The following is a 22,490-nucleotide window of genomic DNA, read 5'->3' on the forward strand; positions in this document are numbered from 1 at the left end:
ACTGCTCTCTATATGTGTTACAGGATATGTACGATGTTATTATGAGACGTATAAATAACAGTGGGGGCAGAGTAGTGTGTGGTCGTTAGGGCTTTTTGAGAGCCAGTGCCAGCCGAAAGGTACTGGGTTCCCTGCTGTCCCCAAATCACTCGATCAAGACTGTGGATAACATGAGGGAATGTGTTGGAGCTGCCCTCCTCTAGTCACCAGCCATCAGGCCACACTCCTACGTTATTGTGGGGGCTGCCTTGCTGCATCCACAGAGTTAGTATTTTGGCTGATGGAGACACAATACTAAGACACAATGTTAATAGTTGACAGTATGATGAGGTGTCCTGGTTGGGGTAATTGGGGCCAGTATAAGGTGAACTGGTTGGGGTTACTGGCCGATATAAAAAGGAGAACTAGTTGAGGTTAGTGGGCCAGTATAAGGTGAACTAGCTGTGGTTATTGGGGCAGTATAAATTAACTAATCTGGGTTATTGGGCCAGTATGGGGGGAACTGGTTGGGGTTATTCAGCCAGTATAAGTTGAACTGGTTGGGTATATCTGGCCAGTATGGGGGTACTGGTTGGGGTTATTAGGCCAGTATTAGGTGAACTAGCTGGGGTAATTGGGCCAGTATGGGGGGAACTGGTTGGGGCTAATCAGCCAGTTTAAGTGAACTGGTTGGGGTTATCTGGCCAGTATAAAAAGGTGAATGGTCATCTTGTTATCCGGCACCATGTTATTCACGCCCACTTCTATTTCAGAGAAGACTGATAATTACATAGAAAGACGGGAAATAATTACGATAATTTTATGAAATACGGTTTGAAATCATTTAATAAATTCAGGACAAAAGATAATAATAATAATAGATAATATTTTTTATTGTGAAGCATCTTGGCAACAAAAATCTGTAGTCAAAATATCCCAAAATAGAGATAGAAAGATAGGGAAGCTTAAAAACCAGCCTACAAAAGAAAAAGGTCTCTTTATCCTATTAATAATATTCTGACATCCCATCGTTTCGGGTAACCCAGAATGATGTTTACGATAGCCGTCAACAACATAACTAATAATGGTATCAAACTATTTCCTGAAATTGTAAGTCTAGAATTCATTTTTTTTATTTTTTTACGCTTTGAAGAAGTAAGTATGACCATTAGTGGCTTTGTCCCTCCAGAAGGGACAGCTGGGTCAAGACAATTCCCTTCCCTATAGAAGGTTCCTATAGCAAACTCATTTTCCCCTGTAAGGCTACCTCTCGTAGGAGAACAGCATCAGGCTTGGCCTCGAATACACTCCTCTTCTGCACGTCTGCTTTACCTCTGTCAACACAGAGGTGATCGCATCAACGAGAGTGGGTAGATACATTTCTATAGGGGTTTAAAATGGCAGATAGAGTGAGAGAGCGAGAACGAGAGCTCTCTGTGGTCAAGGGTGTCTTTATTTCGTTAAGCATCATGTCAAGCTGTATAATTTATTTTGTATATCTAACATTCCAGTAAATAACTTATTGCCTTGTGAATGGCACTAACCCTGCAACTTCGCAGGAAAACAGTTATAATAGCAATACTGCTCTATATAGCCAAAGAATTATATTGTATATTTCACACACTCAGATCATTTGTAACCCTAAAATGATTGATTTTGAGGTTGCTCTCCCAGCCTGTATGCTTACCATGCAGGTCGCTGAAAGCTCAATCTTGCTCTTCCCTTCACTAGAATTGGCACATAACTGGAAATCAGCATTCCCTGGGAGCAGCATCTGACGGCGAGACAAGCTGTGAAGAATAGCTTAACGGTGCTACGAGTTAAACTAGATGATTGCTGAAGTGAAATATCAAGCTTAAGCATTTTAATGCAAGAGATTGTGTGTGCGTGCGTGAGTGGGTGCCTGTGTGTGTGTGTTCATTTGGAGATTGCAATAATATACAATTAAAGATGCGATATGTGTACGATCGAGTACACTGAAGGAGGTCAGAGGGGATAGGGCTGAGAGGGAAGGTGGTTGGGTGGTGGGAGGTGACCATGGATAGCACCTCATTGGGAGAAGGCGGTGGGAAGGAAATGAGAGTGGCAGGAGGAGGCTATAGGAACGCTGGTGTCAGCAGAGTGGGGGGAATGAGGAGCGTATATCATCAATCTTTTTTCGTAAGTACTAATCAGCAGTCCTGCTGATAGGCGACAGGACAGAGAGTCCAAAGGAGAGCACAAAGTAGATGAACTGTCTCCGCATTCACTACTTTAACCCCCACCTACTCCTTAATAACCTGTCTGTGTTTTCACTGTCTAACACCTACCTACTCCTTAATAACCTGTCTGTGTTTTCACTGTCTAACACCTACCTACTCCTTAATAACCTGTCTGTGTTTTTACTGTCTAACACCTACCTACTCCTTAATAATCTGTCTGTGTTTTTACTGTCTAACACCTACCTACTCCTTAATAACCTGTCTGTGTTTTTACTGTCTAACACCTACCTACTCCTTAATAATCTATCTGTGTTTTTACTGTCTAACACCTACCTGCCCCTTAATTACCCAATCTCTGTATAAACTGTCTTACCCCTACCTGTTCCTTAATGGCCCGTCAGTCTTCACTGTGAGTCGTTCTGCTAATGGCATTTGAGATATGGTTTAATATGCTGGTGTATCAGACAAAAAACAAAGCAAATTCTCTCTTGGTCATCACGTACGTGGGCTTCTGCTTCATTAATGGCTGTTTGTGACAACAGTGCCATTTCTGAATTAATCAAAAGAATTGGCAAACCTCAAGGGAGCAAATCCTCCATGTCAACAGCTCCAAGGTAGAGAACTGCTTCTTAATCTACTCCAAAAGTTCATGAACCTGCCAAATGTTTGAGAGGAATATTTGGGGAATATTTGGGGAACTTGATGCAGATGGCTTTTAAGCTTTAATTTAAAGTTTGATGCAAAAAGAATGTTAGTATGCAATTATTCAGCTAATAAGTTAAAGGGTTACAAACATAAATAATTTACTCCTCCCCTAATATTTCCATTCATCCATTGGATTTGTTAAATTATAAATATGTTGATTGGTGCTGTTGAATAAAGTTACGTCCAGAAATAAAAGTACGCCTCCGCTTCTTCCATATTCATGATATTGAATTACAAAATTATAATATTAGTTCATAGACCACAATATCAATAACAAGGCTAAATGCCAATAATATAATGATAGTTCATAGACCACTTCAATATCAATAACAAGGCTGAATGCCAATAGTATAATGGTAGTTCATAGTCAGACCACTCCAATATCAATAACAAGGCTGGATGCCAAATAGTCTTGTTTGGTGTTTTGATAAACATTATATACTTTATTACTCCCATGGCGAAATTCATTCTCTGCATTTAACCCATCCTAGCTACGAGCCAGCAGTGGTGAGGTCCCAGTGCCCGGGAACCAACTCCAGATTCAGTGTCCTGGCTTTGGTTATGGGCAGGCCTAGAGTGGGCAGGCCAGGAGTTTTAACCTGCATGTTTAGGGGAGTGGGAGCAAACCAGAGCACCAGGAAGCAAAGCAGATGAGCACCGTGGGAATCGCACGTACCCGTGCTCTGATTTTGGGAAGGTTAAAGAGAAACACCGGTCTAGGGACCCATGATAATACCATAGACTCAGGGGAAGCCCGTGAGGAGGTCAAATACACGGCCAGCTGGTAATGTGTTATCGATCTCCTCCGTTTCCCTATCACACTGAAGAACAACATTGCATGTGAGCCGCTTAGGAGAGGATAAAAGTATGTTGTCTGAAAATTGTTTGATTTCAATGAGTTCTTTTGAAACTGCTCTGTCACGATGCAGGGAGAGCAAAGCCAGCTATCCCTCGAACCAATCAAACAAAAGATATAGTTAAACTTTGGTCGTTGAAATCAGACAAAAAGCATCTCAGAGTGTACACTTTGGTGGACACTGTGGTGTACACTGCATGTAGACAAGCCAGCTACCTCTACCTGAATCACCCCCATAGTGAAAATGGCAATAACCACAGTGGAATGTGGATACAGGTAAACAAATGTTATTATGTCTGTATAAAAGTGAAACAGTTGGTATAAAGTTGTATGAATAAACTAGCAGCTAGAATAGGATGTCGAATATGAATTTTTGAAGTCCCACTCTGGATGTCTCTGAATACAAGCATACTACTTGCCTGCCGGTAATTATCCAGAATTTAGTATAAACATTTTTTCCTAAGTTTTTTCGGATGACAGCTGTGTAATTTGCTACCTGTCAGAATGGATATGCAACTACCGATTACTTAAAAAACAGTACAGGACTGATCCCATATCACAATTATCTAATGAACCGCTATGTCACGATGCAGGGGGAGCAAAGCCAGCAATCCCTTGAACTAGTCCCTGTAAGCACTGGCATCGAAAAATAATCGCTTAGATACAGAACAGAAAAAGTGGTTCACAAAAGATGTAGTTGAACTTTGGTAACTTTGTAAACATTTCAGCTACTTCAAAATCAGAAAAAAAGCTTTGTAGTGTACCCTGCGGTGTCAACAAGCCAGCTGACGCCACTCTCCCCTAACTGAACCAGACATTGGAGTCACAAATACGTGCAATTGCGCGTCCTTCCCAAAGGACACGCAACTGCACGTTGGCGAACCGGGGTCACACAAAGCATGGCTCGGTGTGAGACTTTCACATAGAGACTCTCTTCGTTCTTCAAGTGTATGCAATGCACCTTCCTGGAAACACTTGTGTATGTATGTATTTGGTGCATATGTGTCAGGTCATATGAAAGGAAATAAAACACAACAACATATCAAGTAATTTGCATGTGTGATGATTGCAGTCCATGGGATTCTGGTTTAAAATTTTAACCACTTTAATCTCACCTGTTTACGGCTGTAATCCATCACTTTTACCCCCAGTGTAAACGAATGTTGACATTTTACCCACAAATAAAAACACAATTACTGTGAAAACAAAAATGTCGCTGTCAAAACAAAGTTGCTCGGCTTATAATAAAAATCTATCACAGCCCTGTGTTTCAGAAGCCAAGGCCTCATTGGAGACAGAAAATCTACCAAAGCAGATTATGCGTTGCCTACCGTTTCAGAGAGTTATATTTCCGGCGCTATACGACGTAGTGGAGCAATGGATTCCGTTGATTATCGTAATCCAAATGATTGCGTTAATCAAGACTTGGACTCAGTCCAAAGTTAGATGACAGCTGGACTGAGGACTTGACAATGTAGTAAAGATACCAGCCGGTGATGGCCCGCTCTACCATGGAAACAAAGTGTCGCTACAGCTCACCTGGTGTCGGCCAGCGTTGCTCTGACGACCGCCCATGCTGCCACAAACACAGCTGGAACACCTGGGAACACACAACAAGCCAACATTGAGTTCCCTAAATGTATTTCTTCTCAGGGGAGTCTTTATAACATCATTAGTTTGGATGTATTTCCGCTCTATGGTTATTGTGTTTATTATAAAATGGAAACATTTGGTATCAAGTAGTATGAATAATCTAGCAGCTTGAACAGGATGTAGAATATAATATGAATTGTCTGAAATCGGTCCCACTGTGGATGTCTCTGAATAAAAGCGTATTACTTGTCAGTAAATATGCAAGAATTGTGTAAACACAATTCATAATTATTTTTCAAATTACAGCTGTGTCATTTTCTCCCTGTCAGAAAAGCCATGCAACTAGCTATTACTTAAAAAGCAGAGGTACAGGACTGATCTCTTAAAGAGAGTAAAAAAAGGCTTTTCACTGTGTGGCATAATTATATGCTTAACCAGGGAGTTGGGCAGCAAATGCAATTGGTCCAGTCTTCTAACTGCTTGCTGACTCGGTGGGGAAAGGGTTGTGAGTGTGAGTGTGAGTGTGTGTTTAGAGCCATCATGTCAGCATGTTTTGACTTCATGCTTGCATTATAACAAAAAACTTAATTGTTTTGTTTGTCAAAAGCAAAAAACAACTGAAAAACAATTTTAGCCCCCAATGAAAATATAGCAAAGGATCCATTATCAGCCTCACTTCAACTCACATCCTCTGCCTCTTTATAAATCATAATCATGTCATTGTATTGTTACTGTCATGTCTCAAAACTGAGAATGCCTCAATACAAGCATATCATGGTCACTTGATGTGACTTAAGTTTGACCCTGTGCATAAGATACATAAACTTGACTTACCTCCGGAAGCAGCGACCCGTTCTACACTTGTATGTGCACACACTTGTATTGTCACACGAATAAACCGGCGTTGCGGGCAAATCTAATTCCACCCCATTTGAGCAGAGCTTTCAAGCAGGGCAGCAGCTGCTCTCTCCTCTGCATGCGGGCCATGTACTAACATGTGAGATTGCCCCCCCCCTTTGTGCATGCATGTTAAAGACACAATAACAAACATTGGAAGGAGCAAGCCCTTCGTCTGGGGATTTGAAGTAATCTCACCCTGTTTTAAAGCTGAAATATTAAATTATACACTCCCATCACAAGTGGGCGTGTCCACCTAAATATATGACGGATAGATAGCAACCTTTGCTACAGTCCACTGGGTAGGCTAATAGACTGATCTATCCAGCACACATCTAGGTGGACACGCCCACTTGTGATGTCAGAAGAGGCAGATTTTTAAAACGGCTTGTAGCAGCTAATCACATTCATACCTGGTGGTATAATATGTCACCTTTAATAATAATCCAGAATTGTCACCGTGAGCCTCATATTTTTTGCTTGATTTAAATTAGCTCCGACTCCCTGGAAGGGCTTTCATCAGAGCAATGTGCTATGAGCGCTGGGAAAGGGAGTGGTTGAATCCAAGACCTTTGAAGCAATAGCTTCAAAGGCCAAAACAGTTCAGAAACAGTGGGATCTGGTTAATCATGTCCTAAACACAGCAGCCCACCTTGCCACTGGGGACATGGTGAACAATTCAACTCCAGGAAACACAACAAAGTATTTCCTATGCATTATGTGGTTGAGTCGCAGAGTTTACTCGCAGCCTTAAAGGTGCATAACCTGTGGGCATTCAAGAGCAAGATGCCCTAAACAAGGAGCAAGTATGGGTACCTTTAGGTTGTTTTGGATCATATAGAGAATGGTGTTATTCACTATTGTATTACGTGTATTTATTCATAATTTTTGTAAAGAAAATAATTATACTATTTTGAAATAATTATTAATAATTGACTGTCTGCTTGTGAATGGCGTATGAATGAAAGTTATCATCGGGTGTTAGCATATGATCCGTTATTTCATAGTATCGAGTATCGAATCACATTGTCATGGTGGGTTTCGTACCCCATCCGATGAGCGTCAGCCTCCACAGGTACTTGGAGTCGGACAGGAAGGCCATGAAGATGAGGCTGTGGAGGTACAGGCCCTCCACCAGGATCCAGTAGTAGTTGGTGGCCAGGAAGTAGATGAAGAGCAGCACGGTGATCTTACATCCAATCTGAGAGGAAAACCATCACACAAACCCAGTGAGGACCCCTGCTGCGCTGAAACCCAGGCGGGGGCAAAGGAACAAGTTGGTCGGTCCTTCTTCTTCTCTGCAAGAATCTAGGATTCAATGATTAAAATTCAAAACTCGAAAGTCCCCCAGGAGTTGTTTGTTTTACAAAAGTAGTCCGAGTGGTACTATACCATACAAAGCAAATAACACATAGATAAATGTGGTGTGCGTGTGTGTGTGTGTGTGCAGACTCTGGGGCTGGGTGAGGTGACCTGTTGTACATTGAGTAATCAATGTGCAGGTTAAACCAGCCATGTCGACACACTCTCAGGAGATCTCAACATGGATCACCTTCTGTCAGTAGCATTCTCTTCAAACTCGACAATAAACCATCTTTCAACATCACACTCCTGCGTAATTGGTCTGGGGGAGCCCAGTGCAGCAAGGTCTTAAAGAAATACACAAAAGTTTTGGCAATAATGCGAAAAATCAAATCAAAGAGCACTCGAGGTACATTTGTTAGGGGAGCCATTGGGTGAAGGGATGAAAGATGGCGGCTGTGCAATTAAAATCGCATACCTTTTCTTTTTGCTCAGGTACATACTGCAGCTACCCATACAAAGTACATATTGTTGCGCAGGGTATGCATACCATAGGGTCATTCTTCAAGTGATCCCACATGTTCACAGTCTATTTGTATTCTACAGGTTGAGGCCCCCGAACACAGATACAGGTAAAGGTTTAAACAGATTCAGATGTTGTTGTTTGTGCCATGTCTTCACAGGCTTGCCTGATTGTACCAAGAGACTATACCCTCTCCCTCTCTCTCTCTCTCTCTCTCTCTCTCTCTCATATATATATATTCACAGTTCCACCTTTGGATGGTTTTCAAAGAGTAAAAAAATCAAATGTACCAATAAAAACATTGGTTTACTTTGGTAATGTAGGTCTACTAGAAAAAATAAAATAAACACACTTTGTTATTCCCCAGGATGGAGACTAGGTTGGTCTCCTGTTCGCACAATCACACAATCTCACACGGACATAAACACACATCATCACATCCCATTCCACTAGGGCATACCATTGCAACGCAAAGTAATAAACGCATAAAACATTTGATTAAACTGTAGGAAAGAGTAAGAAACACCAGGATACCAGCGCCTAGAAGAATACAATACTAAATGGTAAATTAGGGTAGTGGAGGTTTTATTTTAAGACTTTGTCTCATACCGTGGATTCATTCCTCCTGAATGAATAAATTGTAATTCATGAGGAAGGAAATAGCCATCTGTTAGCTATTAGTGAGCAAAATGTGCTTTGCGAAGACCTGTCTCTCTTTGACTGTTCATGCCTCTGCCTGAGCCAATTTACATTTTAGACCGGTCCTGGGTAATTTCTGAACAATCAGGGCATCTCTTCACTAATTGGTTCAGGGAATTCTTAGTTTGAATGCAACACTTCTTATTGGCAGGGAAACGTAGCATAGAAATGGCAAAGAGAGGTAGGGGTCTTTTCTTGGTGGTTTAGTTTTAAAATTTGATCTCTTCCACCGTTTTTTTTCTCTCACTAAAACTTCATGTTCCTACATTTAGCACCTCTAATAACCTGCTTGTTTAGCATCATCCCAAGCCTGTATCGAGCGATGAATCATGTATGGTATATTAACGCTACAGAGAGGATTCAACAGGCTTTCTGCAGAGTGGCCAACTTTGGTTTTTGTGAACAACACAGAATGCGATAGGCCGATAAGAAGGGCTCTAGGAATGTTAGGAGAACAAGAAGACAATACATGACCAAGACGGATGAGCCAATTTGAGCGAGTGAGCGAGTGCACAAGTGTGTTTTATTTTTTGTCGTGGCCCATATCGGGAACCCCCTCTTTATAGTGGGCACTGGCATCCGAAGCGACTTACAATCAGCCCAGATTTGTGTCACTAAGGAGAGGACATTGGGCCTCGAACCCGGTTACGTTTCGGCTGAGAGGTGGAGTTCATGGATGGAGGGATGAGAAGAGGCTCAAACACAGCAGTACTCACATACTGGGAGTTATCCAGCGGCGCGATGGTGACAGGCTTGATGCTGTCCATGAGTAGAGAGTCAAAGTCCTGCAGGCCGGCCCAGGCGTAGTCCACCTTGTCCTTCACAAAGATGCTGACCGCCCTCAGCATGAAGGAGATGAAGAGGTGCACATGGATGTAGTTCCTGGTGCAGTGGAGACGCCTGCAGACGGTGGTGGCGTACGCGAGAGAGTGTTACAAAACACACATGGTGATTGGTGACATCCGTCTCTTTAGAGCACTTGACACGCTTGTGTGCGACTAGTGAGACATAGAAAAAAGCGGGCAGTTTCCAAAAGCTTTACAATAAAAAGTGCAGAGTTGACAGGCTTGTTTGCATAGCAGTTCAGTCTGTAGATTATCATTTACCACAGCTGTGGCGTGGGCATTCAAATGCCTCCGGAAGCGAGCGATAAGGAGAAGAGACACCCGTTTCATCTACAGCTCAATAAAGTTTTACTTACAGCCTTCTAGCTTTAAGACGTGTGAGATGTTGTATTACAGTTCTCTCTAGCTGAGGTGGTGGCACACTTGACTGACCTCGTCTACATTCGGGTTTGCAAGAGAATAAACGCCTACCGCCTGTCACATCCCGCCCCCTCCGTTTTCACTCCCTGTCCTTCTGTTTCCTTGATTTTCCTCCCTCACCTTAATTGTTTGCAATTTATTTTCCCTCCTAGTGTATTTAGTCAGCGGTTTTACCTCCCTCTGTGCCAGTTCCTCTTTGTTCTCTGTGTCAAGTGTCCAAGCGTTTTCCTAGAGATAGTCACGGTTCCTGGTTTTCTGATTCCAGCCTGTTGACTCCCAACTACTGATTACCAATGTAAAGAACCATCCTCTAGTAAAGACCAGTCTCTCTACATAGACTTCTGCCTCCTGAGTCGTGCTTTTGAGTCCTTTATCTCCCGTTGCTTATCCACCCGTTACACCGCCAAAATCTGGCAGAGGTAATAGCAATGGATGGATGGATAGATGGATACCAGAGGATAGACGGATGGTCATATACATGGATAGACTAAAGGTGGATTCTAGATACTACAGAAATAGATTATACTCAACAAATTAAATACTACTTAACATTTGGACCACACTTAAGCATTGAAATCGTCATCCTATTGAGATGATTTACAGCTTGAAAGAGTTGGAATGATGGAAAGAGAGACGAGTGGGTCGATGAACGAGGGAGGGATGGATGAATTCATGGAGCGACCTATGATTCGGTGGGCGGACTGACCAAAAGAAGGATGGATGGGTGAATGAATATAGAACAGGGAAAGCAAACCCCCTTAACTTCAAAAGTGCTGCTCAAGGTTCCATGGTTAATGACACAATCACGATACGATACGATACGATATGATATGATACTACTTTATTTGTCAGTAGGGCACTGAAATTCATTTTGCGTCCCTGGGAAGGCCCCTCAAAACATTTAGGACATACAGGTAAACAAGTACAAATGGCACATGGCATGACAGCACAGCGATACACAAGCAACCCAGATGACAGATTAGGCAAAAGACCGGAAAGACACAAGTACAGACACATGACACATGACATGGCACAGCCCAAAGAGCACACAAAATACAAATGGCAGGTAAGGCAATTTAACAAGACATACGAAGACATACAAAGAAATACGAAGACTGATACCTATGGAATCATAAATGCCCTTGAATGTCATCTTAGTTTGTTCAGTAACAGGATGGACGGATGTACAAAATAATTTTTTAAGCCTATTCTGGTTGAATCGATAGACTCTGAAACGCCTATTTGAAGGCAAGAGCTGATATTCATTGTTCAAGACATGTATGCAGTCAGAGGAAATATTTGTGGCCAGCCTCAGCATGCTGTTGTTATGGGCCTCTTGAAAGGCCTGAGCTACAGGACGTCCAATGATTTTAGAGCAAACTTTAATCTGATTATACAGTTTACTTTTATTTCTCACTGTGAGGTTGCCGGGCAGTGCTACTACAGTAAAGCATAATGCTCTGAATTACAGAAGTAAAAAATAGAAGCAGAATTTGGCTACTGGCCCCAAACGATTTTAGTCTAAAGAGGAAATAAATGCGCTGCTGTATCCTTTTACCAAGAAAATCTATGTGAGGGTTCCAAGAGAGGTTCTCATCTATCATGACACTTAACTTTATTTATATGCAGTGACTTGATTACTTTCCACATTGTGGATTTTCCCTTTGAGGAGTGGGCAGGTTGGAGGCTTACCGAAGATAATTTCCTCTGTCTTCCCTGAATTAATAAGGGCGTTCTTGTCACACCATTCCACAAACCAATCAACATTTCTCTGAAAAAGCGTGGGATCGTCAGTATTTTTCAACATAGTCAATAAGGTGGAGTCATCTGAGTATTTTAACAGAGACTGGTTTGGCACCAAGGAGGTGCAGTCTGACGTGTAACAGTGTGAACAATACAGGTGAGCTCATGCATACCTGAGGCACCCCTACGTTTATTATCCTGGGAGATGACAGAATCACCTGGCTTCTACTACATCATCAGCGAGAACTCAGAATGCGCCCCAGCTTTGCCTATTTCATTGTGCTGTGGAGGAACCCAAGTATTTCTCTTTGATTCAAAAAGCAGCTTCGAAGGACAGTTTTTTGAGCACCACACGTCACCCTTTATCATTCGTTGGTTTGCATCACAGAAGTTCACACACTAGAATTTTTTATTTGCCTTTTGACAGGATTAAATTGTTATTTAATTAATTGTGAGTGGTCGAATATATATTGCATCCTCTGATACCAACTTCCATTAATACAACATGTAAGTAAGAAGTACCCGCTAAACAAGCATTATTCTAACCAACAGAATTAAAGGGGCACTTATTACTATTTCCTTTATTCTTACATGTTCATAAATATAAGAAATTATTGCAAACTTAAACCTGCACTGTGAATGTAAACAGCATCACATACCTTCTTTGAGATAACTTCAACTACCAAGTGTCAAAAAACACCACTGATGACTATCGACCCCGGGACTTCAGAACATTTTGAAAATGTTAGAAAATGTTGGGAATTTTTGGGCAAAAAAGTGTGGCACTGCAACACTAACAACTCCATTCTCCCCTTAGTACAAACCAAGGCATGTCTTTTCAGTCCCTCTGCTCCCTAGAACTCTGATGAAAAGCACAAGGTCGACAACTGGAATGCCTCAGTAAGAAAAGAGGACTCTCTGTACACATCCAAGCCTGGTTGTCTTCCATCTACCCCACTGACCTTTTCTGATACTCCCAGGCATATTGACTGGACCCCTGATGCTCCACCCTAGTCAATGCCTGTCTCACCCCATTCATCACCAGTGTAATCAACTCCTCCTCATCCACTGGCTGATCAACCCAGTTAAAAAAACCTGGTCCCAAGCCTGATACCCCCCGTAAGTTAAGATGAGATAAGGTAAGATAATACTTAATTGATCCTCAGGTGGGGACATGTGGGTAATAACTTAATACCAATCTCCAACCTCCCTGTTAAAAAACAATACTGGAACTAAAACGTTAATAACTCAAAACCTACCTATCATCAAACCACTTTCTTGAACCCTTTCAATCTGGATGCAGATTGCTACACAGTAAAGATACAGCTCTCCTGAAAGTCAAGACCTGCGTGACTCCTCTGACACCGGTCTCCTCAACATCCTCCATGATTTAAGATGTATCCCTACTTATTATAACCAAACCTATGCCCTTAGTGCCACTACCCCACTTAACCCTCTAAAAACGTCTCAAGCTGTGGATGCAAGACCCCCACCCCACTTCTGAAAAACGTTTCAAGTAGGACTCTTCCTCTGCTGCTGAGACACTCATCGATGTATTCATTACCTCTACCCTTGACTATACTATGAATACCAACCTGAAATTTAATTAGTTTTACCAATGGTTTGTGTGTGGGGGGATCCTATATTTAGCAAAGGGGTGGCCTGAGAAAAAAGGACCACCATTTTGAATATCCAACAAATTGCAGCACATTGCAACACATCCAGAACACCACTGTGTAACGGCTGGGTGAGCAGAAGGGGATAAAGGACTCAAAAGCACGATTCAGGAGGCAAAAGTCTGTGTATAGAGAATGGTCTTTACTAGAGGATTGTTCGGTATACGGGAAACCAGCAGATCAGGCAAACAATTCGGCAGGGAGAAGGCAAAGGCCAAATGGGTCGGTACACAGGTTATTCAGTCCCTCCAGAAAAACGCGATTATGCGATCGCATAATTCAACGCATAATCAGCCAAAGTCCTCATATTCATGCGGGGGCCGCATTTTTTTCAAATATGCCGCACTTTCACCGCATAAATTGCCGATTTCCGGGCAAAATATGTGGGGCTTGCATGATTTCATAATCCCCGCATTTTCGTTGCAAAAAAGTCACATATATCTTAGCAGAATGTTGAAAAATGTTGCGTTTACTTCACACAAGAGCAGCCATTTCCCCCTGTTGCCATGGGAACGTAATGAAGTGACGTAATTACGCGACGTGAACGTCATCGAAAAGCTTCATTTTTCGGAAGTTCCCTCATTTTTTTCGCAAGTTCCCGCAATTTTTGCAAGTTCCCGCAATTTCATCGCATAAAATTGCATAAATATGCCGCATATTTCATCGCATTTTTTAAGAAAACGTGCCGCATAATCAAGGATTTTAACAATCACAAAAAAACGCCGCATTTTTCTGGAGGGACTGGTTATTAGACGTAGATCAGGCAAACAATCCAGCAGGGAGAAGGCAAAGGCCAAATGGGTTGGTAGTACCAACCCATTTGGCCTTTGCCTTCTCCCTGCCGGATTGTTTGCCTGATCTACGTCTTATAACCTGTGTACCAACTTGGTACACAGGTTATAAGACGTAGATCAGGCAAACAATCCGGCAGGGAGAAGGCAAAGGCCAAATGGGTTGGTACACGGGTTATAAGACGTAGATCAGGCAAACAATCCGGCAGGGAGAAGGCAAAGGCGCAGTTGGGAGCCAACAGGCAGGAATCAGTAGTCAGGAACTGTGGATATTGCTTGGAAAATGCTGAAACGCTTGGAGTGATAACAATCAACGAAGGGGGCGAGATGTGACACACTGCCTGCTCGCTTTCCCTTGTCAGAGATCACATCAATCCAGGCCTCTCAACTGGTCTAATAAATCCCCCAAAACACATTTTATGTGCTTGCTTTTAAATGTTTTTTACTGTGATGTTTTTGTACCTGGCAATGCGCTATATAAATATGTCATTGTCCCTGGCCAGCACTGCTCCCAAAGCCAACCTCTTCCAACGCAAATTGCAAACAACTTCTAAATGAGTTGTATAAAGGAAAAAAATATTAAATGTCAATGTCCTATAAGCACGGTTAGTTGTTTATCCAACATGCACCATTTGTGCCTTTGCTTCATTTAATGTGACTGTTTAAAAGGTTATTCAAGTGGATGCCGCCAGACTAATTAAATAATTTACAGCGTGTAAAATTGACTGGCATCTAGCAGAACGGGCTTAGCAGAAATGTAATATAGTATTCACAATTACGTTTTAATTGGTGTATGATCCTATTAAATGTATTAATTCAGCTGGTTACAATATGTAACCTCAAAGCTGCCAATAAATCCTACACACTACCCCTTTATATCCTTTATCTGAATTCCCTGCAGGTGTAATTTGAAAAATGATGAGTTGAGAGGAGATGGTGTAACAAATAAAAATCACATTTGTTGTTTGTGGTTCATGGTCACGGGTGACGGTCTTGGTAATCAAACCGTCGGAACCGTCTCCCCTGTCTCCACCTAAAGAATTTATTTGAATGACTTTGTCGCACCTATTCTGCCGAAGAGCAGGGAGCATAAGCACACGCTCTCACAACTAATGTAAAGAGACAGATTGGTTCAATCCCCTGGACTGGCATGGTCATAAAAGGTTATATGGTTTAGAATACAATTCCAACTTTTTTTTAACCACGGCCTCAGTAACTTCTTATTCTGCATTGTAGAAACACTAACAAACACAACAACATATGTGTTGGTGCAAAGACACAGTGCATGTTGCTTGACCTGAAGTATGCGATAATGAAGATGGCGACCAGCAGGGAGCTGAAGGAGACGGCGTATCCCACGGTGTACATCACATACAGCCGCCTGAAGAAGTTCTCCTGGGGGTCACACAGTTCTGAGCATTATGAGTCAGAAGAGGACACAAGGGTTTCCAGGCCCCTGATATTGTGCCCAGACCCTATAGAAATCCCACACACAGAAATATCTTCTCCTCATCTATACTACTGGGAAGATAAGGAGATATTAATAGACACACACACACACACACATATTTTTCTAACCCATCTATACCAACACCGTGAGTACAGATGTTCCTAGACTCGAGGACATGCTCATTGATGTAACCTTGATATATACAAGGGCATCTAAAAAAAAAGCTAGGTAGTTTCTAAATGTATCCCCATTAATGTCATGCTGACATACTGAAAGGACTAGGCGCGTGTTCACTCATTAGCAGTGTTACTATGCATCACATCTTGGCTGGTAGTTGAGTCACTTCATATATCTTTTAGATGTTATTTGACCAGGAAATAGGGCTAGATCGTAAGATCTAGTTCTCAGATAGTTTATAAGTCCAATATTTTGTACCGGTATGATTGATAGGTTTTTTTAAAGCAATTTCCGCATAAACAGCATGAGTAATTCTTATCCTAATGTTGTCTCCATCACATCCTTAGTGCCGAACACAACAAGATAACTGAACACTAGAGAACGCCAGAGAAATACGAAAAATATGACACTTTTTTTGTCCTGTTGTCCACAAAGGATAAACACACAAAAACCTCAGCTTTCACTGGGCAACAATATATTTCTAGCGTTGACACATAAAACTGTTTTTTTAAAGATGTGTGTGCGTGGGACCCTCACCTTGCCCTTCTCATTGCGCGGCTGCAGGAAGTGCAGGCATTCCGTGTAGTTGGCCCACGTTCTGTTCAAGCTCTCCACAAACACCCAGGAGCCGTTGACGTCACACTTTCTGTACGCACTGCCTGCACCCATAAAACACAGCCGCTGGTGCCATTAGCTCTCAGGCCTCTCAACAGCAGGCATACCTGTGACCCCTCACAGGCATGCCTCCTTTGAGAACTCTTCCCTACTCTTCAAAGTATGGAACAGTGTAAATTGAGCTGGATGATATAAATATAATATATATTATAATACTATACATAATATAACTATTGTTTCACCATTTTTTGAAAATAATTATGGGGGAACGTTTTGAATCCGTTGTTCTCAGCTTTACTTGGACTATTTTTACGCCTGGAAAATCGATTGCCAACCCGAATTCTTCAATATATATGCATCTCCCTATCATCTCCCTATCTGCCAACAATATAATTTCTCATGAAATAATTTACCCTAACAAACCCAAGTTTGGGAGAGACTGATGGAATCCTTTCTTTTTCCAAGGGAACAGGAACAATATCTCTTGACCCATGCATTTCCTCTGTGTCCCACCCTGAGCAGGCTACCTACCTTTATGGTTGAAGTCATAGATGTAGGAGGGGCATGGGACCCTGGTGATTAACCCTGGAGAGCCCTGGGGCCAACAGATGAGACCATCCCAGCCTGGAGGACACCAATCATCTGAAACAAGCAACACAACCGTCTTTACCCCCACTGTTTGGTCCTTTGTAAACACCAGTCCAAGCCAATGTTTTCCTCCAGTGTAAAACGATCCAAAGTGGATAGATAGAAAATGGCTGCCTTACGTTTCTGTATTGACTGGAAAAATGTATAATTGTTGACGCATAAAAAAATAACTTTCACCAGTTTTTTTATCTCTTTTAGACAAAGCCTTTGAGACTTAAAGGAGAAGCAACAGCTGATAGCTTGCCGTTCATTCTTCATACTGTCCCTCACTAAAGTGCTGAGGATTCCTTGACACAGCTACACAAATGCTTTCCACTCGAAAAACTGAATTCACATCCTTTACCTATTGGCATTTTGTACCATTCCATTACTCCTCATATTAATATTTAATTTTACTCTATCATTATGCTTTGCATAATAGCAAATAATGCTAACATCATTAAAACAATTGCTGTTGGCTGAATTGAGTTTAATGTAGTTTAATGTACCTTGTTTAATGTACCTCGAGGACAACCTAACAGCAGAGGGATTGAACCTGCAACCTTCCAGTTCCCTTATTCTCTGAGTGAGGCTATACCTAATCAAGGATTCAGCAGTCCTACTACATTAAAATCAAGTTGCACCTTGTTTCCTTCTCTGTATTGAGATATTCTAACAATGCAAACAAATTTGCGTGAGTGTGTGAAGCTTTCAGAAGAGGATTTTAATGTAGCGTTAAGTGTAGCACTACAGATGCCGGCCTACAGTGCTCATTTGAAACCTTTACAAACGCAGACAAGATAGGTATATATGTATGGTTGTGTTTTATAACTGCCCCTGTCTATCTCCCTTATGGAACGACTCTATTCATCTTATTGGCTCACTTTAAACAAATGCATTCAGTGAATGAAATAATATGGATCATCAATGTACTAGGGCAATGACTCTCAAAAGAAAGAATTTTTTATTGAAACAAACAGTGCTGCAATAGAGGTGGTCATTGCAGCGGATGTATATACATGAATCAACAACACATGTTTCAGCGCTCAACATGTTGATGTCAGAAATGCATGGAGTGTATTGGTGATGAATGGATGGGATGAATGCACAGTGGCAGATGGTGAAATCGTGCTGAGAAAAAAAGTAGCTCTTATCTTCCATACAAAAAACAGATGTCCCTTACACATTATCATATGAATTAAGGCACAGACATGGTGTAATTTGTATATCAATTTTTCAACAATCCCAGCATATGCAGATTTATTTTTCGAAAAGTAAATATATTTTGTATAGATTGCAGAGCACATCAGAAACATAATTGTAGGGTTTGGGTGGCAGCACATGCTCAGAAATCCAAGTTATGTGGATCCAAGGATACATAAAATAACCAAACTTTAGAGAGTGCATGACCTAATGAGAGTGGGTCGCAGAGTAGAGGGACTTGTAAAAAAGGAAATGGAAAGAGGGTTATTCAAAAAGATAAAGAAAATGAGAAATATATAAAAAGAGGAAAAGCGAGAGAGATATGCATGGGATTCAAAAGAAGGAGATAATGAGAAGGAGAGAGACAATCGGGGGACACGATAAGACAGACGGAGAGAGACAAAGAATGTGGGAGTGTAGCAGACATGGTCTGGTTCAGGATACATCAAGTCTCTCCTCCCCAACACCAAATAACTATTTCCATTGGAATAATAAATAAATAGTTGACCATGCATTTTTCGTAGAAATAGCAATTTTCAGCATATATTTTCTCCTTGGACACTTTGCTGTCAACCCTTTTAGAAATTAGCTGCAGTTTTTCATCGGAAAGCTTACTTGCAATATGTGCTTGTAAGTTGGTTTTCATTGTCATTTCTTTGTCGATAAGGATTTTCATGAGAAGATGATTTGAATTTAAATGAGGGTCTTGTCTCTAGTAATTTGTTAGTAATAGAACGACATCAGTGCAAACATAAGCTTGACAATTTCCTATTCTGCTTACAAGATATACTGTGTGTTTAAGTGCATGTGGGCGTGTGTGCTTGCGTGCGAGCCTGCCTGCATGTGTGTGCCTGCCTGCCTGTGTGCATGTTGCCCTGGCCTGGTTTGTGGGGTCCAGCGGGTGTACCTGTGTTTGTGGGCTCCCGGTTGGAGAGATTCAGGTGGCACTGCAGCTTCACATCGTACAGGATGTACATCTGCTCCTGTGCCGACAGGCCGCCGTCAGACTCCACCTAGGCAGAGGGGAGAGAAGGAGTCATCTGTTGAAGACGTTTCTTCTCCTGCAGCTCCAGCAGTTGAAGAGCCCTCTCAAGACGGCTGACCAGTTTCTCTGTTGTGTGGTGGCTGCTCAAGAGATTATAGGTGGCCTGGAGAACCCTGACGTGCACGTCCAATAATAAAGACGAGACACTGAGTCTAGTATTAATTGATATTTGAATATTATACTGGCAGTTGAATCATAACAATGTCGAATGCAGGCTCAGTATTCGGTTTTATACTTGGCAGCTCCTGAATGCCAAATGTTAGGAGCACCCACTGTTATGTAAGGAGCACCAACAAAAAAGATATATGGCACCCACTGCAAATATTTTAACACAATAGCAAGAGTGTTGTATTGTTAAAAACATCTTGAAGTATACTTTTGACATCAAATCAGGCAATCCAAAAATTACACTCAACATTTTCTGTAAGTACGACTACTGCGAGAAAAATACAATTACAGAAATCCTTAAATACTTAACGCTTCAAGTTTCAACTCAAACTCATGGCAACAATGTTTCCATAATAAACAAGTTCAGATTTCAAAATGTTATTCTGCATATTTTAAGTAGTCACCAATCCCCCCCTTCAGCAAAATGGTACATTGTCCCTGAAAGACCACTACAAACTCGCAATGGTAGCGTCAGCCTTCCCTGGGGAGAGGAATAATAAAGTACCAGTAACTTGTTACCGCCAACAGAGTTTTATTTAATTTGGACACGTCTCATTTAATAATATTAATGTACCAATAAAGAAATACAACAAAATCCCTCTCTCCCTGTCATTCCTTGTTAATGTCTGCCCTCTGCAGACAGTGAAGCTTTAGCTGCCCCATCTGACATTTTTGTTCCTTCCACCCCTTCTTGTAGGAAGGAGGACTAACGTTGAATACGCACTTCTGCATATTCACACTTCTGTATAACGCCACACACCTTGGCAGGATACTAAAGCCTCATTTCCACCGGGGACGTAAGCGCCGCGGAACGGCTGTGCCGCGGTCACTGCTGCTGATCGCTGCCACTCTAATTAATGAAACCATTTTCACCGGGCGCGCTGCGGAACGTCTCATTCCGCAGCACTTCTATTTTTGACGCGAGACGTTGCTGAACCGCGTCAATTTCAACAGAGCAGATCGAGGCGGGCAGGGATTGAAAAAGTAAAAGCCATAGAGCATCCGGTCAATTTTCAAAATAAAACACAATACTCAGCTCATGTAGCCTATCACAACTTCACATCAACATTACGTCATGACCGATGGCACCAGGTCAGCAGTCAATCAATCAAAGGGTCTCAGAGGGTCGACAACATGGACGACGAGAGACTGATTGTCGAAGTGGAGCAACATAAAATAATTTATGAAATAAATCATCCTTTTTATAAGGACAATGTCAGAAAGGACAAAGCCTGGCATTTAATTGCAGTAGTTTTGGGAGTGGAAGGTGAGTACATTAGGTTTAGGATTATCGCGTGATCTCGTGATCTCGCGTGAATACAGCTGGCTCGCAAGGCAGCGCTACGCTGCCGTTACGCTCCCGGTGGAAATGGAAGCAGGGCAGAGTTCGCAGCCGTTCCGCGGCGCCTACGTCCCCGGTGGAAATCAGGCGTAAGAAGTATTGCGAAGGCGTGTGTGTGGAGCTCCGTCAATGTGAGAGAAGATTCACCCTCTCTGACGCGGACATCCAAATCAACGGCTGGCCAGACGGAGCTCCACACATCCACTCAAACACAGTGGCGTTATATAAAGTTTTGAGTGTGCGTGCCTGCGCGCACACACGCTATGACTCATGTCTCTAGGCTATATGGACGGAGTATAGATCACTGGCATATCACCCACGTGCTAAATAGACAACAACCAAACCGAAATCTACAATCTAGAACGACAGTTTTTCTGTCTGCTCATTTTGTTTATTCAAGATTTGAATTTATTTTGGCCAGAGGAGCTGATCATCAAGCGATGACAAGCTTGCCAGTACAAAAGTTTAATGTAAAGTTCCCAATCAATCAAGCGCCAATCAAAGTCTAATTCACAGGTGTGTTGCTGCAGCCATCCAAACAAGTTAAACCAAGTTTGGCGTTGCTGTGGCCAACATTCAAAAGTAATTCATTAAAACAACTCATCGATTTCTCAATGAATCATTAACTGGACGGATGATGTGTACAAAATATAATGGTAATTTATTCCTGTAGCCTATGCATCTCCCAAAATAAAGCCTGATACAAGAAGAAAATCTCCCTTAGAGCACATTTAGCTAATTTTATATTTTCTATCCATTAATACCCAAATTAAATCAGATGGGCCACTTATCACAGCAGCTGGCAAACATGGCTTCATTTGATTGCACTTTAGTTTTCCTCTTTTTATCCTTCACATCACACTCGTCAACTATTGTAATTCATTTTAAAGGGCAGAAAGCTATTATTAAACCATTAATTAGGAGGTGTAAGTGTGTTGAATTTTATACCATACCAATAATGATAGGGCTATGAATGGGCTATGAGTCCTTTTACAACGGTGGTTCGGGGGTAAGCGTAGTTTGAGAAGTAAAGGAAAGACCAATCGTCATGTCTGAAACACGTCGGGGCAGGCCTACTGAGTAGGTTAATGTTTGTGTTAAGGATAGGAAAGTGCACCACATACACCAGCAGCCAAAATGAGATATTAGAAAAGCCTGTAGCCAAATAAACACTGTCATGCAGCTACCCGATGTCAAGTGGACCGGGTTGGACCACTGCGGGTCTCCTGAGTCTGCGCAAACTAGAGCAGCACTAAGCAGCAATATCGACGTGATGCGCTATGCATAGAGATTCAAATTTGCAACATTTTGCAACAAATGATTCTAAGGCTACGTTATGACGGTTTGAACAAAAGACGCAAAAGTGGCGTTTGTCTAAACGCGTTTTATTCCGCGTTTAGACAAGCGTTTTCGGGAGGAAATCTGCGCGCATACGGTGACGCAAAAGTGTGTGGAATTCGATTGGGTATGCATGTCAGGCGGCTAGATGGTGCTGTGATACACTATCACACAACACCGCCATGTCTGAGTGCATGTGTAGAATCTTCCTTCTCTTATCTGCGCCGCGAAAACCAAAACATAATTACAGATCCTTCTCTGTTCAGTAATAATATCTGTACATGTCCTGTACATT

The 22,490-nt window shown here is 41.9% G+C and overlaps 1 protein-coding gene across 1 annotated transcript in view; it reads right to left on the bottom strand.

Moving 5' to 3' along the window:
* The window catches only part of pth2ra (parathyroid hormone 2 receptor a), a gene marked incomplete at its 3' end in the record, with an annotated part of 38,989 nt that extends 19,666 nt beyond the window's left edge, over positions 1-19,323 (bottom strand). Inside the window, exons 1-7 of the mRNA XM_079733831.1 lie at positions 19,210-19,323; positions 17,004-17,114; positions 16,395-16,516; positions 15,528-15,625; positions 9,472-9,655; positions 7,279-7,432; positions 5,281-5,341 (exon numbers count right to left, since the gene is read on the bottom strand). Of these exons, the coding sequence (XP_079589957.1) occupies positions 5,281-5,341; positions 7,279-7,432; positions 9,472-9,655; positions 15,528-15,625; positions 16,395-16,516; positions 17,004-17,114; positions 19,210-19,279 (800 nt within the window). The 5' untranslated portion in view covers positions 19,280-19,323. The remainder of the gene's footprint in view (positions 1-5,280; positions 5,342-7,278; positions 7,433-9,471; positions 9,656-15,527; positions 15,626-16,394; positions 16,517-17,003; positions 17,115-19,209) is intronic.
* Positions 19,324-22,490: the final 3,167 nt, after the last annotated feature.

This window comes from Pollachius pollachius (genome assembly GCF_949987615.1).
Source record: "Pollachius pollachius genome assembly, chromosome: 3".
Classification (NCBI taxonomy): domain Eukaryota; kingdom Metazoa; phylum Chordata; class Actinopteri; order Gadiformes; family Gadidae; genus Pollachius; species Pollachius pollachius.